General features: G+C 40.6%; 1 protein-coding gene across 1 annotated transcript; it reads right to left on the reverse strand.

Moving 5' to 3' along the window:
• Nucleotides 1-3,067: 3,067 nt before the first annotated feature.
• Nucleotides 3,068-17,012, reverse strand: LOC123998816 (cytochrome P450 2K1-like). Its single transcript, XM_046304002.1, has 9 exons — nucleotides 16,697-17,012; nucleotides 14,510-14,672; nucleotides 13,152-13,301; nucleotides 12,802-12,962; nucleotides 11,502-11,681; nucleotides 8,061-8,202; nucleotides 5,386-5,570; nucleotides 3,745-3,886; nucleotides 3,068-3,632 (listed from the first exon to the last, which is right to left on the reverse strand). Exons 1-9 carry the CDS (start codon nucleotides 16,898-16,900, stop codon nucleotides 3,445-3,447), a joined length of 1,515 nt encoding a protein of 504 aa, XP_046159958.1. The 5' UTR covers nucleotides 16,901-17,012; the 3' UTR covers nucleotides 3,068-3,444.
• Nucleotides 17,013-17,550: the final 538 nt, after the last annotated feature.

Raw genomic sequence — 17,550 nt, forward strand, 5'->3', positions numbered from 1 at the left:
AAAAGCCAGACTACGGTTTGCAACTGCATATTGTACTTTTTGAAGAAATGTCCTCTGGTCTGATGAAACAAAAATAGAACTGTTTGCCCATAATGACCATTGTTATGTTTGGAGGAAAAAGGGGGAGACTTGCAAGCCGAAGAACACCATCCCAACCGTGAAGCAAGGGGGTGGCAGCATCATGTTGTGGAGGTGCTTTGCTGCAGGAGGGACTGGTGCACTTCACAAAATAGATGGCTGCATGAGGAAGGAAAAGGATGTGGATATATTGAAGCAACATCTCAGGACATCAGTCAGAAAGTTAAAGCTTGGTCGCAAATGGGTCTTCCAAATGGACAATGACCCCAAGCATACTTCCAAAGTTGTGGCAAAATTGCTTAAGGACAACAAAGTCAAGGTATTGGAGTGGCCATCACAAAGCTCTGACCTCAATCCTATATAATTTCTTTGGGCAGAAGTGAAAAAGCGTGGGTGAGCAAGGAGGCTAACAACCCTGACTCAGTTTCACCAGCTGTCAGGAGGAATGGGCCAAAATTCACCCAATTAATTGTGGGAAGCTTGTGAAAGGCTACCCGACAGAAAGAGGAGTGAGAGGCCCCGGTGCACAACTGGGCAAGGGACAAGTACATTAGTGTCTAGTTTGAGAAACAGACGCCTCAAAAGTCCTCAACTGGCAGCTTCATTAAATAGTACCCACAAAACACCAGTCTCAACGTCAACAGCGAAGAGGCGACAACGGGATGCGTCCTTCTAGCCAGAGTTCCTCTTTCCAGTGTCTGTTCTTTTGCCCATCTTAATCTTTTCTTTTTATTGGCCAGTCTGAGATATGGCTTTTTCTTTGCAACTCTGCCTAGAAGGCCAGCATCCCGTGGTCACCTCTTCACTGTTGACGTTGAGACCGGGTGTTTAGTGGGTACTATTTAATGAAGCTGCCAGTTGAGTACTTTTGAGGCATCTTTCTCAAACTAGACAATAATGTACTTGTCTTCTTGCTCAGTTGTGCACCGGGGGCCTCCCACTCCTTTCTATTCTGGTTAGAGCCAGTTTGCACTGTTCTGTGAAGGGAGAAGTACTCAGTGTTGTACGAGATATTCAATTTCTCGCATGGAATAGCCTTCATTTCTCAGGACAAGAATAGACTGACAAGTTTCAGAAGAAAGGTCTTTGTTTCTGTCCATTTTGAGCCTGTAATCGAACCGACAAATGCTGATGCTCCAGATACAACTAGTCTAAAGAAGGCCAGTTCTATTGCTTCTTTAATCAGTACAGCAGTTTTCAGTTGTGCTAACAATTGCAAAAGGGTTTTCTAATGATCAATTAGCCTTTTAAAATGATAAACTTTAATTAGCTAACACATGGCATTGGATCACAGGAGTGATGGTTGCTGATAATGGGCCTACGTAGATATTCCATTTAAAATCAGACGTTTCCAGCTGCAACAGTCATTTACAACATTAACAATGTTACACTGTATTTCTGATTAATTTGATGTTATTTTAATGGACAAAAATGTGCTTTTCCTTCCAAAACAAGGATTTCTAAGTGACCCCAAACGTTTGAACGGTAGTGTATATATTTATTTATTGAGGGGACCTTTTCTAGAGCAAACTCAGGGTCAGGAATACAGGAGACAGTGGTTTTATCAGAGTAGAACATGTTATGTAAAAACCCTTCAGCAGAAACATTTTAAAAAAGTCTTAATTAAACCATGATTAGTGTTTTGCAGTGTCATATCTCTAATACATCCTATAGGACAATTATCACTGAGATCATATGCAAATACTCCAATACACAAATATTTATGGGGGTTATTAGTAAGAATGAACTCAATCAATGAAGAGTTAACAGGGCCATGTGGGTTTTGAGATCAATTGAGTAAGATAAAAATCTATGCATATAAACTTAAATTGATCTGCATCCAGGGATAGCTAATCCAGATTCAAATCCCCTAAAATGACCCAGTCCGAGGACAGAACAGGTGTTAAACATTCAAAATATAGCACCAATAGCATCCGTTATGGCAGCAGGGTGGCAGTACATACCAGCAACAAATACATTTGTATTTTGGTTTATCGACAACCAGGTCGTCAAATTTGTTGGGAATAAAAATATGTATTTAATAAGTCACTTTCTGAGCACTTTTACAATTGGCAAATATGTATGGCAGGTTTCGTTCAAATCAAAAGGGGTGTTGTCAAAAAAGCATTTGAATTCTAGTGATTTATCCTGTTTTAATAGGCACTGTTAGAACAGGATAACACCCTGTTTTAATAGGCACTGTTAGAACAGGATAACACCCTGTTTTATTAGGCACTGTTAGAACAGGATAACACCCTGTTTTATTAGGCACTGTTAGAACAGGATAACACCCTGTTTTATTAGGCACTGTTAGAACAGGATAACACCCTGTTTTATTAGGCACTGTTAGAACAGGATAACACCCTGTTTTATTAGGCACTGTTAGAACAGGATAACACCCTGTTTTAATAGGCACTGTTTGAACAGGATAACACCCTGTTTTATTAGGCACTGTTAGAACAGGACAACACCCTGTTTTATTAGGCACTGTTAGAACAGGATAAGACCCTGTTTTATTAGGCACTGTTTGAACAGGATAACACCCTGTTTTAATAGGCACTGTTAGAACAGGATAACACCCTGTTTTATTAGGCACTGTTAGAACAGGATAAGACCCTGTTTTAATAGGCACTGTTTGAACAGGATAACACCCTGTTTTAATAGGCACTGTTAGAACAGGATAACACCCTGTTTTAATAGGCACTGTTTGAACAGGATAACACCCTGTTTTAATAGGCACTGTTTGAACAGGATAACACCCTGTTTTAATAGGCACTGTTAGAACAGGATAACACCCTGTTTTAATAGGCACTGTTAGAACAGGATAACACCCTGTTTTAATAGGCACTGTTAGAACAGGATAACACCCTGTTTTATTAGGCACTGTTTGAACAGGATAAGACCCTGTTTTAATAGGCACTGTTAGAACAGGATAAGACCCTGTTTTAATAACCCATGGAATTTACGATGCAATGATTGAAACGAAGGAGAAGCTTTATAAACTTTGTTGCTTTATTATTAACAGGAATATCTTATTAACAGACAGGTGGATGCAACTACCCTCAGAACGTGTTGGACTGCGTCGCAATACTTAGCAATTTAGCAATACTGCAGACCGATGATGAAAATAGACTTCACTCTATAAAAATATGTTCCACAACCATAGTCTTCAGTGTTATTAAATGTAAAAGATATTGGAAGTAGCCTATGAACCGATCATAAACTAAATATAATAATGTTTGTGTGTCGCGCAAGCTCATTTCTGTGATAATTTTTTATAATTGTACATTTAATGTGTAGTGATTTTGCGGCATTTTAGCTTTTTTGATTGAGTTTTTGCCCCACCAATATTTTCATGTTCAAATCTCAGTCCCGGCTCACAGCACACAGCTGGTGAGGTGAAGGGTGGAGGGTGAACCCCGGTAATGGTGTGAGATCCAGATCATCCTCTGTTACTCCAGGAGGAGGAGAGAAACGAAAGCGCTGCAGGAGGGAGGTGAAGAAGAGGAAGAGCTCAATCCTGGCCAGACCCTCCCCCAGACACACTCTACGACCTGCGAGAGAGACCAAAGATACAGAAAATAGCATGAAGTCTGTCCAAAAGGCAACATGAATTGATCTACTTCTTACAATGAAACAATTTGTTATATAATGAAGTTAATCTACCTGCAGAAAAGGCCATGAAGGCGTCCCTCTTGACAAATCCTCCCTGCTCATCCAGAAAGTGTGAGGGGTTAAAGGTGTGGGGGCTCTCCCATTCGCTATCGTCCTGTAGGACCGACGTCAGTAGAGGAATCACAGACGTCCCCTGCAGTAAGGGTGAAGCATAGGACCCCTTATTTTCAGAGTAAAAGTGATGAAATTTTGTTTAACCTCTTGCTCCTACCTGGCACGCAGGTGTCCCATCTAGAGCTCTGGAAATGCAAATGTGCTACGCTAAATGCTAATAGTATTAGTTAAAACTCAAACGTTCATTAAAATACACATGCAGGGTATTGAATTAAAGCTACACTCGTTGTGAATCCAGGCAACAAGTCAGATTTTTAAAATGCTTTTCGGCGAAAGCATGAGAAGCTATTATCTGATAGCATGTAACACCCCAAAAGACCCGCAGGGGACGTAAACAAAATAATTAGCATAGTTGGCGCTACACAAACCACACAAATAAAATATAAAACATTCATTACCTTTGACCATCTTCTTTGTTGGCACTCCTAGATGTCCCATAATCACTATTGGGTCTTTTTTTTCGATTAAATCGGTCCATATATAGCCTAGATATCGATCTATGAAGACTGTGTGATAAACGGAGAAAAAAATAGCGTCTTATAACGTAACGTCATTTTTTTAATTAAAAAAGTTGACGATAAACTTTCACAAAACACTTCGAAATACTTTTGTAATGCAACTTTAGGTATTAGTAAACGTTAATAAGCGATCAAATTAATCACGAGACGAAGTGTTTTCTATAGGGGTCCGTCTTGAAATACTGTCCGTGTATTTCTCAACCAAAATATCCGGTCGGAGACCTGAAGAAAAAGCCTGTCTCTTGTTCGTTTGACCAAGAAACAAAGAATTGGCAAATGACAATATATATATTAAGACTGTTGACATCGTGTGGAAGCTGTAGGTACTGCAACCTCAGCCCTAATTTAATGTCGTTCGCCCATAACAATGGGTTGAAGCGGTGGATGGATATATTTTTCCAATTTCAGTGATCAGATTTTCCTGCACTTTTCGATGAAACGCACGTTCTGTTATAGTCACAGCCGTGATTTAACCAGTTTTATAAACGTCTGAGTGTTTTCTATCCACACATACTAATCATATGCATATACTATATTCCTGGCCTGAGTAACAGGGCGCTGAAATGTTGCGCGATTTTTTTAACAGAATGTTCGAAAAAGTCGGGGGTAGGAGTAACAGGTTAATAGGAATGGATTGCAACTTCAGGCAGAAATATACACTTATGGCATGCCCATACTCCAATATTTCACAATAATGTGTTGTGATCTGGATGCCATCTTTTTGCATCCCCCAAATGTGGAATCCTTACCGATATCATGGACAGAAATGGTTTGAGAACAGAAATGGTTTGAGAACATTCCAAGATTTGAAAGATACATACAACTCCTTTTTTCTATATTTACTACTGAAGTCAGCTATGCTGCTACAGAGTCCCTTGGGAAACCCAACTACCAAACCTTTTATTGTTTTTGAATCGGTAACTTCCCTTCAGAAAAAAATAAGACAATTTGAAGCTGGTCACAAAATAAACACAGAGATTTGGATATCCAGGTATCTGACCTTTTTAATGAAATATCCCTGGAAGGTGACATCTCGGCTGGTGGTGTGAGGGACGGACATGGGTGCAATGCTGGCCAGTCTCTGGGTCTCATGGATCACTGCATCAGTGTAGGGCAGGTTCTTCCTGTCCTCTACCAAGGGCTGACGACTTCCTATGACCCTGCTGATCTCCTCCTGGACCCGGTCTGAGACAGAAAGGAGGGAGGGTTGGAGTTAATACAGTGAAATGTACACTGAGTATACAAACATTAACAACCCCTGCTCTTCGTTCCATGACAGACTGACCAGGTGAAAGCTATGATCTCTTACTGTCTCTTGTTAAATCCACTTCAAATCAGTGTAAATGAAGGGGAGGAGACAGGTTAACAATGGAGTTTTAAGCCTGAATACAATTGAGACTTTATTTAACCAGTTAAGAACAAATTCTTATTTACAATGACGGCCTACCAAAAGGCCTCCTGAAGGGACAGGGACTGGGATTAAAAATAAGTTAAATATAAATATAGGACAACACACACCACGACGAGAGAACACAACACTACATAAAGAGAGACCTAAGACAACACAGCATGGTAGCAGCACATAACATAGTACAAACATTATTGGGCAGACAACAGCACAAAGGGCAAGGTAGAGACAATAACACATCACGCAGAGCAGCCACTGTCAGTAAGACTGTCCATGATTGAGTCTTTGAATGAAGAGATTGAGATAAAACTGTCCAGTTTGAGTGTTTGATGCAGCCCATTCCAGTCGCAGCCCGTTCCAGTCGCAGCCCGTTCCAGTCGCAGCCCGTTCCAGTCGCAGCCCGTTCCAGTCGCAGCCCGTTCCAGTCGCAGCCCGTTCCAGTCGCAGCCCGTTCCAGTCGCAGCCCGTTCCAGTCGCAGCCCGTTCCAGTCGCAGCCCGTTCCAGTCGCAGCCCGTTCCAGTCGCAGCTCGTTCCAGTCGCAGCTCGTTCCAGTCGCAGCTCGTTCCAGTCGCTAGCTGCAGCGAACTGAAAAGATGATCGACCCAGGAATGTATGCGCTTTGGGGACCTTTAACAGAATGTGACTAGCAGAATGCGTGTTGTATGTGGAGGATGACGGCTGCAGTAGTTATCTCAGATAGGGGGGAGTGAGGCTTAAGAGGGTTTTATAAATAAGCGTCAACCAGTGGGTCTTGCGACATGGATTGTGTATGTGTGCCATTCAGAGGGTGAATGGGCAAGACAAAAGATTTAAGTGCCTTTGAACGGGGTATGGTGAAGGTGCCAAGCGCATCGGTATGTGTCAAGAACTGCAACGCAGCTGGGTTTTTCACACTCAACAGTTTCCAGTATGTATCAAGAATAGTCCACCGCCCAAAGGACATCCAGCCAATTTGACAACTGTCAAAAGCATTGGATTCAACATGGGCCAGCATCTCTGGAATGCTTTCGAAACCTTCTAGAGTCCATGCACCAACAATTTGAGACTATTCCGAGGAAGATGTTCCTCAGTTAACGTTTAACCTTCATTAACCAAGCCATCCTTGTCTAGTTTCATAATATGTTCTTTAATCTGGCTCTTGTTTATAACTTGTAACACCCTGAGTGCTTTACTGTTTAATGTCTGTGTGTCACAGGTGGCACCTTAACCTCTTCAACCTATGGGGGCGCTATGTCATTATTGGATAAAAAAACGTGCCCGTTTTAAGCTCAATATTTTGTCACGAAAAGATGCTCGACTATGCATATAATTGGCCGCTTTAGAAAGAAAACACTCTGACGTTTCCAAAACTGCAAAGATATTATCTGTGAGTGCCCCAGAACTGATGCAACAGGCGAAACCAAGATGAAACTTCAAACAGGAAATGAGCAGGATTTGACGCTCTGTTTTTCATTGTCTCCTTATATGGCTGTGAAAGCTCCACGAATTAGCCTGCCCTTTCTATCGTTTCTCCAAGTTGTCTGCAGCATTGTGACGTATTTGTAGGTATATCATTGGAAGATTGGCCATAAGAGACTACATTTACCAGGGGTCCGCCCAGTGTCCTTTGTTGAAATTGTTGCGTAATCTCCAAGCTGCTCGCATTCATCCATGTGATTGAGACAGAGAGGAGACTTCCAGGAATGATATATCATGAAGAGATATGTGAAAAACACCTTGAGGATTGATTCTAAACAACGTTTACCATGTTTCAGTCGATATTATGGAGTTAATGTGGAAGAAAGTTTGGATGAATGAATTTTCGTTTTTTTTTGGTAGCCAAACATGACGCAGAAATCGGACCGTAAATGATTTATTGAATGTTTTTGCTGGTTTTTGTGAAAATGTTGCCTGCTAATGCTAATGATAAATGCTAATGCTAATGCTAAATGCTAGTTTGCTATGGTTGAGAAGCATATTTTTGAAAATCTGAGATGACAGTGTTGTTAACAAAAGGCTAAGCTTGAGAGCTAGCATATTGATTTCATTTCATTTGCGATTTTCATGAATAGTTAACGTTGTGTTATGGTAATGGGCTTGAGGCTGTAGTCATGATCCCGGATCCGGGTTGGCTCGACGCAAGAAGTTAATTGGGGAGGACGGGCTCATAATAATGGCTGGAATGGAATCGAACACATGGTTTCCATATTTTTGATACCACTCCACTCCACAGCAGCCTCCTGTGGTGTGTGTGCGTTCATGTGTTTGTGTTTATAACAATCCTTACCCTGTATATGGGGGTACTTGGCCATTAGCAGCAGACCCCAGCGCAGGGTTGTCCCGGTGGTGTCGGTCCCAGCACCAAACAGGTTACCAACACTAAATACCAGGTTGTCGTCATGGTAGAAAGATTCCATATTGCCAGATTCCTAACAGAAACAAACCCTCAGATGACATGAGTTATGTACAGTCAGTCTTTCCTCAACTCTTAGCCAAGAGAAACTGACATGCATATTATTGATATTAGCCCTCTGATTACAATGAAGAGGTAAATGTGTCATGCTGTTCTGGGCAGCTTAAGTTGGCCCTTCATTTATCTGGACAATAATTAAGATAAGATAAAACTAGAGCTTGCTTTGTGGAGAGTGGTGCTTCTCCACCTGCATTGCTTGCTGTTTTAGGCTGGGTTTCGTTACAGCACTTTGACATCAGCTGATGTAAGAAGGGCTTTATAAATACATTTGATTGAAAAAAGCAGAGCATCTATTTATCACGGACAGTCCTCTTCAAATCTTTACAATCATTGAATCAATATGTTCTGACCATGAGAGTTTACAATCTAAAGTAACACCAAGTAATGTAATATCCTCAGCCACACCATTGATTACCAGATTCAGCTGAGGTCCAGAACTTAGGGAATGATTTTTATCAATACAATGCTTCATTTTGGAGATGTTCAGGACCAGTTTATTACTGGCCACCCATTCTCAAACTGACTGCAACTCTTTGTTTAGTGTTGCAGTGATTTCACTAGCTGTGATTGCTGACGGGTCGAATCATTCAGAGCTGAGGTTGAAAAGCAATAACACATAGGATTATTCAACACGTTATGGTCACTAATATTAAAGGCTGCACTGAAATCTTTCTATTATACATTTCTTTAAACCAATCATCAGTCATCTGTGCCAGTGCATGTTCAGTACTCTTCTCTATAAGCATTCTGAAAGTCTTCATTTGTTTACAGAGAAATAGCATTGTATTTGGTCAAACACCATTTTTTCCAACAGTTTGCTAAGAGCTGCCAGTAAGCTGACAGGTTGGCTGTTAGAACCAGGCCTGAGGACAAACACTTATCTAGGCTCAGATTAAAGGCATGACAGTTGTCAATGCCAGGAGCTTTGTCATTATTGATCGACAATAATTTCTTCACCTCACCTTCAGCCAGTCAGATGTGCAGCCAGACTTATTAGCCACTCCTTTTGCCCCATCTCTATCAACTATACAGTTATTCAATTCCTCATCAATCCATGGAGCCAGTTTCTTAAAAGGTACATGCTTATCAATAACTAGAAGAAGCAATTTCATAAATGCAATCAAGTGCAGCGTCTGGATGCTCCTTATTAATCATATCAGACCAACAAATATTTTTTAACATCATCCACATAAGAGTCACAGCAAATGTTTTTTTTCTTCTTTTTTTTCTTCTTAAAACTGCATTACTGATTAAGGGCTTGTAAGTACGCATTTCACTCCAAGGTCTACACCGGTTGTATTCAGCATGTGACAAATACAATTTAATTTGAATTGAAAATCGTTTGTATAATCTCATACACTATTTTAGTCCCATCTTTGATTATTATTAACCATGACCGCGTACCCCGGCCAAACCCTAACAATGCTGGCCCAATTGTACGTCGCCCTGCGGGACTCCAATCAAGGCCAGTTGTGAAACAGCCTGGAATCGAACCAGGGTCTGTAGTGATGCCTCTAGCACTGAGATGCAGTGCCTTAGACCTCTGCGCCACTCAGGAGCCCCCATCAAGCATTTCACACACATTATCTGGATACTGACAGTTAGAACTTGGTGGCCTATAGGAGCTACACTAAAATAGGCTTTAGAGGAGGCAGGTGAATCTGCAATAACACGAGATCCTCTCTAAGCATTTCAGGGATATGGCTCTGAATATGTACAGCAACAACTCCCCCATATGCATTCCTGTGTCTTCTGTAGATGTTATATCATTGTATTGCTAATGATGTACCAAATTAATTATCTATGTGAGTCTCATAAATGGCTAATATATGAATATATATCTGATGTTAGCAAGTTATTAATTGTATTAACCTTATTTCTAAGGCTACATATATTAAAACGTCTTATGGGCAGGTGGGACGGTAGTTACATCACAAATGGTCCTTTTGTTCGATAATGTCCTTTATATCAATAAAAACTCAGTTTAGCTGGCACGCTTCAGTCAATAATCCACCCAGTTTCCCTCCATCAAAATGCATACAAAATGAATCCCAAACATTACTAATAAACTTTTCCAAACAAGTCAAACAACGTTTATAATCAAACCTTAGGTACCCTGATACGTAAATAAACAATTACATTTAAGACGGAGAATCGTTATTGTCTTTACCGGAGAAAAATACCAAAGAACGCGCTCACTTCCACACTCTTGGAAACACTATAGCGAAATGGGAACCACCTAGAAAAAATATAAATTTCTGGCTCATTTTTCCAAAAACCCAGCATGAAACTCTTTCTAAAGACTGTTGACATCTAGTGGAAGCCCTAGGAACTGGAATCTGGGAGGACTTATAATAAAAGTGATAGCCATTGAAAATAATGGTAGGCTGAATTTATTTTTTTTGGGATGGTTTGTCCTCGGGGTGTCGCCTGCCATATCAGTTCTGTTATACACAGACATAATTTGACAGTTTTAGAAACTTTAGAGTGTTTTCTATCCAAATGTACCAATACAATTATATGGTTAATATAATGTGCTATTTTTTGCCATTTCCTGTGTAGCTTATCAGAGATAGAAATAATATGGAAAATAACACAAGCAAACAAAACAGATAATCAACACATTCTTTTAAATCAGCCTGAAGAACTGTTTTAGTGTTTGAGTCTGAGTTTACATGTGATTCTACTGATACAGAGAACTAGTTAGATCCTCCCTCAGCTGGCATTCAGTCAAACTGGTTGAATCAACATTGTTTCCACATCATTTTAATTAAATTATGTGGAATCAACATCGAATATATGTTGAATTGATGTCTGTGCCCAGTGGGATGTTAGTGTTGGACAAGTTACTTGTGTTTTTCAGCAGTAAAGTGAACCACAAGGTGGTGTAATAGGTACTATAAACCTGGCAGTTTGGTTCCTGGATACTGATTATCCGAATGTCTTGGTAACTTAGACAATATACCACTAGTGTGATGCAAAATTACTTATTTACTGTTCTAATTATGTTGGTATCAAGTTTATCACACCAGCAAGGCACCTCTGGGTTTTGTGGAATATGGCCAATATACAAGGACTGTATACAGGCACTGCACTTCGCATCATGCAGTGCCTTAGCTGTGGTAAATTGACCAGATACCACACCCCCTCTGACCTTATTGATTAATTCTATTCTGTATAGTCATACTGAACAATATTAATGCAACACTTTGTTATGAATGAGTGAGATGCAGATTCTGCATGAAGTCTTCATACCTCCAGGGTCTGCTTTCGGACGAGGAACGAGTCCACAAAGCCTCTACACATATGAGGGTTCAGAGTCTCCTTCAGGCCCCTCACCAGCTCTGTCACCTCCATCTTCATATCAGTAACATTCTTTTTCAGATGTGTCAGGTTGTTTATCCACGGACCCAACCAGGGAAACATGTTGTACATCTACACAGAGATTCAGGTAGAATACACATAAAACAATATTATATTCATTATAACACACCACAACTATGATTAGATCATTAAATACAAACGTGATGCACATAAATCTGTAATTATTAGTTGTGACCACCAATAGTGATATTCAATATTATTTGATATCGATATGAGCAAGGCATATTGTAATGTCAGTTTATTATTTTTACTATTCTGTAAAAAGAACACATTACTTTTCCTGCATACACAAAACCCTCAAACAGACCTCACAGGCTCTAAATTTAGCATATTAAATTAATTGCCTGTTGATGGTCCTATAATATAGGCCTCCCTAACTAACCAGTTTGAATACAATATTATAATACCAGAATATTCACACCTGGCCCAACGGACAATCTGCTAACAGTTGTCTGAACTTCAAAGAGCCATGGAAGTGAACAGATAAGTGAACATACACAGGTGCAATATATTTTATGCAAACCAATACAATATGGAATCACAAAAATGGTACTGATAGTGATATAATTTTGTATATCGGTGCCCATCACTAGTGATTATTTAACCATATTATATATAATAATTAAAATGATAATTATGTACAAAATATTTTAGCAATTTAGCAGACGCTCTTATCCAGAGCGATTCACAGTTAGTGCATTCATCTTAAGATAGCTTGGTGGGACAATCACATGTCACAGGCATAGTAAGTGCACTTTTCTCAAAGTAGTTTTGAGGAAAAAGTCAGCCAAGTCAGAGCTAGAAACCTGTTGTTCAGGAACTTTTTTGGGTAGGTGGGGGCGAGGGGTTTATTTAAGATACTTTTTGAGGAGATGGAGTTTCAGGTGTTTTTGGAAGATGGGCGGGGACTCTGCTGTCCTAGCTTCAGGGGGAAACTGGATCCACCATTGGTGTGCCAGGACAAAGAGCTTGGACTGGGCTATGATGATTTTATTTGATATGTTATACGTATACATCATGAATATTGTATATAATTTATATAATAAAACATTTTAATTTGCAAGAATTCATAACAGGTGTTCTGTTTCCTTGTTTTATTGATTGCACTGAGACAGACATTATTAACTCAGAAAATACAGTAAAAACAAAATGGTCTGAATAAGCAGACTACCTGCAATGATGCAGAACCTATAAGGTGACCATTCTCTTTGACCCTGTTCACCATGCCTGTGAATAGGGGGTCAGTGTATTCAAACCTGCTGCCATAGACAATGGCCGAGATTATGTTGGAGACGGCATAAAGCACAGGCTGTGCTGTGTCAAATGCCTTACCTGTAATAGACAAAACATCTAATTAATTACAAAATAAGCTTTCCAGAACCCACACAATCACTTAGCAAGCCAATTAGCTATTTACTAATAATGTGGTTTGCCTGATTAACCAGGCAATTAAGCCTAGGCATCCCGTATAAATACATCATACTACTTCTGCTACTAGTGTAGAGATACTGATTCTCTTACCCTCATGTTTTTCCAACACTTCAATCAGGTAGGGGATTTCCTCTAAGATTTTCTCCTCACTCCCTTTCTTGCCCATCCCAAAGTCTCTAAGGTTTGTCAGGGCAAAGCGCCTCATCTCTTTCCATGAGTCTCCATTAGTAAACAGAATCCCTGTAGAGAACGTGGTTTGTTTCCATGACAAAGTGTAATATTAATAAATTATATTTACTATGATATGCCATTTAATAATGATCATGTACACACACACACACACACACACACACATATTATATATATATATATACACACACATAATCTGCCAAAGTATCTCTGCATCCTTTCTGGTCATGATCATCTGTAACTATTTTAGACATTTATATTATTTGCAGAGGATGACAGCCTGACCTCTGCATTCACCATTCTAGCCTGACCTCTGCATTCACCATTCTAGCCTGACCTCTGCATTCACCATTCTAGCCTGACCTCTGCATTCACCATTCTAGCCTGACCTCTGCATTCACCATTCTAGCCTGACCTCTGCAGTCACCTAGCCTGAACTCTGCAGCCTGACCTCTGCAGTCACCATTCTAGCCTGACCTCTGCAGTCACCATTCTAGCCTGACCTCTGCAGTCACCATTCTAGCCTGACCTCTGCATTCACCATTCTAGCCTGACCTCTGCATTCACCATTCTAGCCTGACCTCTGCATTCACCATTCTAGCCTGACCTCTGCATTCACCATTCTAGCCTGACCTCTGCATTCACCATTCTAGTCTCAAATGTCAGAAATTAGTGGTATTATTAAAAATGTATTTGTCAGCTATTGGATCACTTTCAACCAATCAGAGGACAGCCTAATTCAAACACAGTATTTGGCAACATTGTTTGTAAACCCAAACACTGTTTCTGTGAGGGCACTGATTGGACCAGACATTTTCTGGCTTATTCCAAAAGCCAATCTACTGGATAAAGGGCAGGCTGATACATGCAGCAAAACAGAATGGTGAATGCAGCAATCAGACTCGTTCCACCAGGCTAGAATAAGACTTTCAACAGATTGTAATGCATTTAAATTCCAACTCATCTCAAAGTGTCTGAAATTAATTGTGTATCTCAATAAAGTTTATTTAAAGTAACTGTTAGGTGGAAATCTTACTTTTAAAAGTTCATAATTTGTTAACTCATACCCACAATGTTGTTGACTCATCCTATGCTCATATTTGTGGCCAACACATACATTGGAGAACAAACGCATGGATTACTGTTTTAGCTTGTTCACAGACTGCTTACAGATTAAGGAAAACAAGACAGGTTGTCATTATGGTGAACTATCCCTTTAAGAATAGGACATAGCCAGCAGAACAGTAAAATATCATTACCATGTCCTTGGTTGAAATCATAGAACACAGGAGTGATGTCCCTGTCCCCAAAGTCCTCTGCCTGGTTGACCAGCGCCTGCTTGACCGTCTTGTATCCTGCCAGAACAACCACTTTCTTGGGTCCAAAGTGAACCGTGAATATGGAACCATATTTCTTGGAGAGCTGGACAGATAAAGTATACATAAAGTACACCATAGACTCAGTTATGTCTCTTAATATTATATGACTAAGCACATAACTGGACATCACATACAACTTGTTTAACATGTTTCAGTCAAGAAATAGACAGTGGTTTACAGTTGATGTCAGACCTACGTTCAAATACCAGTCAATGTAATTTAATTACTTACAAACAATTAGTATTTAGACAAAGTTTTTTGTTGGAAATACATTTGGAAAGTATATGTGTCAAGCTCCCACTCCCAATGTCACCGGTCTACTAACCACTGGTCCTGGCAACCCATCATTATGCACACCTGGCAACCCATCATTATGCACACCTGGCAACCCATCATTATGCACACCTGGCAACCCATCATTATGTACACCTGGCAACCCATCATTATGTACACCTGGCAACCCATCTTATTGCACACCTGGCAACCATCATTATGCACACATGGCAACCCATCATTATGCACACCTGGCAACCCATCATTATGCACACATGGCAACCATCATTATGTACACCTGGCAACCATCTTTATGCACACCTGGCAACCATCAATGTGCACACCTGGCAACCCATCATTATGCACACCTGGCAACCATCATTATGCACACCTGGCAACCATCATTATGTACACCTGGTAACCATCATTATGCACACCTGGCAACCCATCATTATGCACACCTGGCAACCATCATTATGCACACCTGGCAACCATCATTATGCACACCTGGCAACCCATCATTATGCACACCTGGCAACCGTCATTATGCACACCTGGCAACCATCATTATGTACACCTGGCAACCATCTTTATGCACACCTGGCAACCAACAATGTGCACACTTGGCAACCATCATTATGCACACCTGGCAACCCATCTTTATGCACACCTTGCAACCATCATTATGCACACCTGGCAACCATCATTATGCACACCTGGCAACCATCATTATGCACACATGGCAATCATCATTATGTACACCTGGCAACCATCTTTATGCACACCTGGCAACTATCATTGTGCACACCTGGCAACCATCATTATGCACACCTGGCAACCATCATTATGCACACACGGCAACCATCATTACGCACACCTGGCAACCCATCTTTATGCACACACGGCAACCATCATTATGCACACCTGGCAACCCATCTTTATGCACACACGGCAACCATCATTACGCACACATGGCAACCCATCTTTATGCACACACGGTAACCATCATTACGCACACCTGCGACTCATCATCAGTCACACCTGGACTTCATTACTCCCTTGATTACCTACCGTTTAAAAAGCACTATTTTATAATCCGTCATCAGATAGTATTGTTTGTCTGGTCATGTCATTAACTGCACCGGTCATTAACTGCTCCTATGTTACAAGTGGCATGTATTTACAACTACTTGTTGTTTTTATTTGATGTAGTTGTTTTTGGCTGTGTATTACTAAATACTCAAACACAAAATGTCAAATACTTCAGTACACTATGTATTTGAACCCAGGTCTGTTATAACAAGATCCCTGAAGGGATATTTCTAGGGTGCATCTCGGACGCCGAAGACGTGGATGTCGATTATGGCAGCCCCCCGCACCTCTCTGATTCAGAGGGGTTGTGTAAAATGCGGAAGACACATTTCAGTTGAATGAGTTCAGTTGTACAAACGACCAGATATCCCCTTTACTTTCAATATTCTAAAGTGACCTCATCTCTTTCCTTGCAACACATTGGTCACTGTCACAAAGTATTTTGTCCATAGCCTGGTTCCCAACAAAAAACATCTGGGACCAGGCTACTTGGGCAGGACATATCTATTGAAATACACTACAGAATAGAACACTAAACAACATTAACCAGGTAAAAGCATGTACAATGTGCCAGAGTTCATTCATCAGTTTGCTTACTGAACTTTTCAAACCTGGTAAAATAGCAAAAAACAGATCAAATCTCACAGATCAAGTCAACCTCAACATGTTTTGTTCTGAAAGCAAAGGATGACTTCATCTTACCTCGCAGAGAGTGCAGTAGGGCTTCTTGAGGTCCAGCTGGAGCATGTTACCAAGCAGGGGCAGCGGCCTCGGTCCTGGAGGCTCCTTCCCCTGTTCCTCAGAGCTGGAACCAGAGGAGCGGAGGTAGAGGACCAGTAGAAGCAGCACAGTACCCAGCAGTGTCACTGTGCTTGATGTCTGTAGAAGACCTTCTATAAGAGACATATTCAGACTGAGCTCATACACCTTATACTGGGCTAAAAATACAACACACTAATGCTCCTTAATGGAACAAGTGTGTGTGCTCAGAAAACTTCCACTACAACAGAACTCCAATGAATGCTATTTGTATAACCTCCCCCACCCCACCCTATTGGAGCAAGATGAGAAGAGGGATGTTACAACCTCAGAGGAGGAGCTAAACAATGCAACTCCAGCAGCTCTGTCTACATATCATATAATTGTGAAACTCACATGATCTCACCTGCAGGTCATTGACAAACTCTCCATATGATTTGTGTCCTGGTCTTTCCAAAAAAGGTAATACATCGAATGCCATGCAGATGCCATTAATAAGTACAAATTCACAGCGCCGACTCATCCAAGTAGGAGAGGAAAGGCTGCCAGATTTGATCAAATGTTGATAATTTATTGTTCAGAATATATCTAATTCTTTCAAAGTGTACAGTGTTTGCCAATTCACTGAGACATAATTTGGTAGAGGGCACTTCCCTCCTTTTCCAAAACAACAAGATTCGTTTTTTTGCCGAAATGAGACCGTAAGAGATGAGTTGTTTTTGGGGGTTGGTTAATCCGTTTAGGGACTCAGATACTCCCAGGATTATCAGAAGAGGGTCTGGGTCTATTGAAGTCTC

The sequence above is a fragment of the Oncorhynchus gorbuscha genome, linkage group LG16 (assembly GCF_021184085.1).
Source record: "Oncorhynchus gorbuscha isolate QuinsamMale2020 ecotype Even-year linkage group LG16, OgorEven_v1.0, whole genome shotgun sequence".
NCBI lineage: Eukaryota > Metazoa > Chordata > Actinopteri > Salmoniformes > Salmonidae > Oncorhynchus > Oncorhynchus gorbuscha.

Bases quoted from the DNA above. Each gene is read 5' to 3' on its own strand.
- LOC123998816 (XM_046304002.1), bottom strand. From the start codon at position 16,900: ATGTCTCTTATAGAAGGTCTTCTACAGACATCAAGCACAGTGACACTG. The intron at 3,887-5,385 runs GTCAGATACCTG...CCCTTACTGCAG, and splicing joins AGGGATATTTCATTAAAAAG to GGGACGTCTGTGATTCCTCT. The intron at 3,633-3,744 runs GTAGATTAACTT...TCTCTCTCGCAG, and splicing joins CTTCATGGCCTTTTCTGCAG to GTCGTAGAGTGTGTCTGGGG.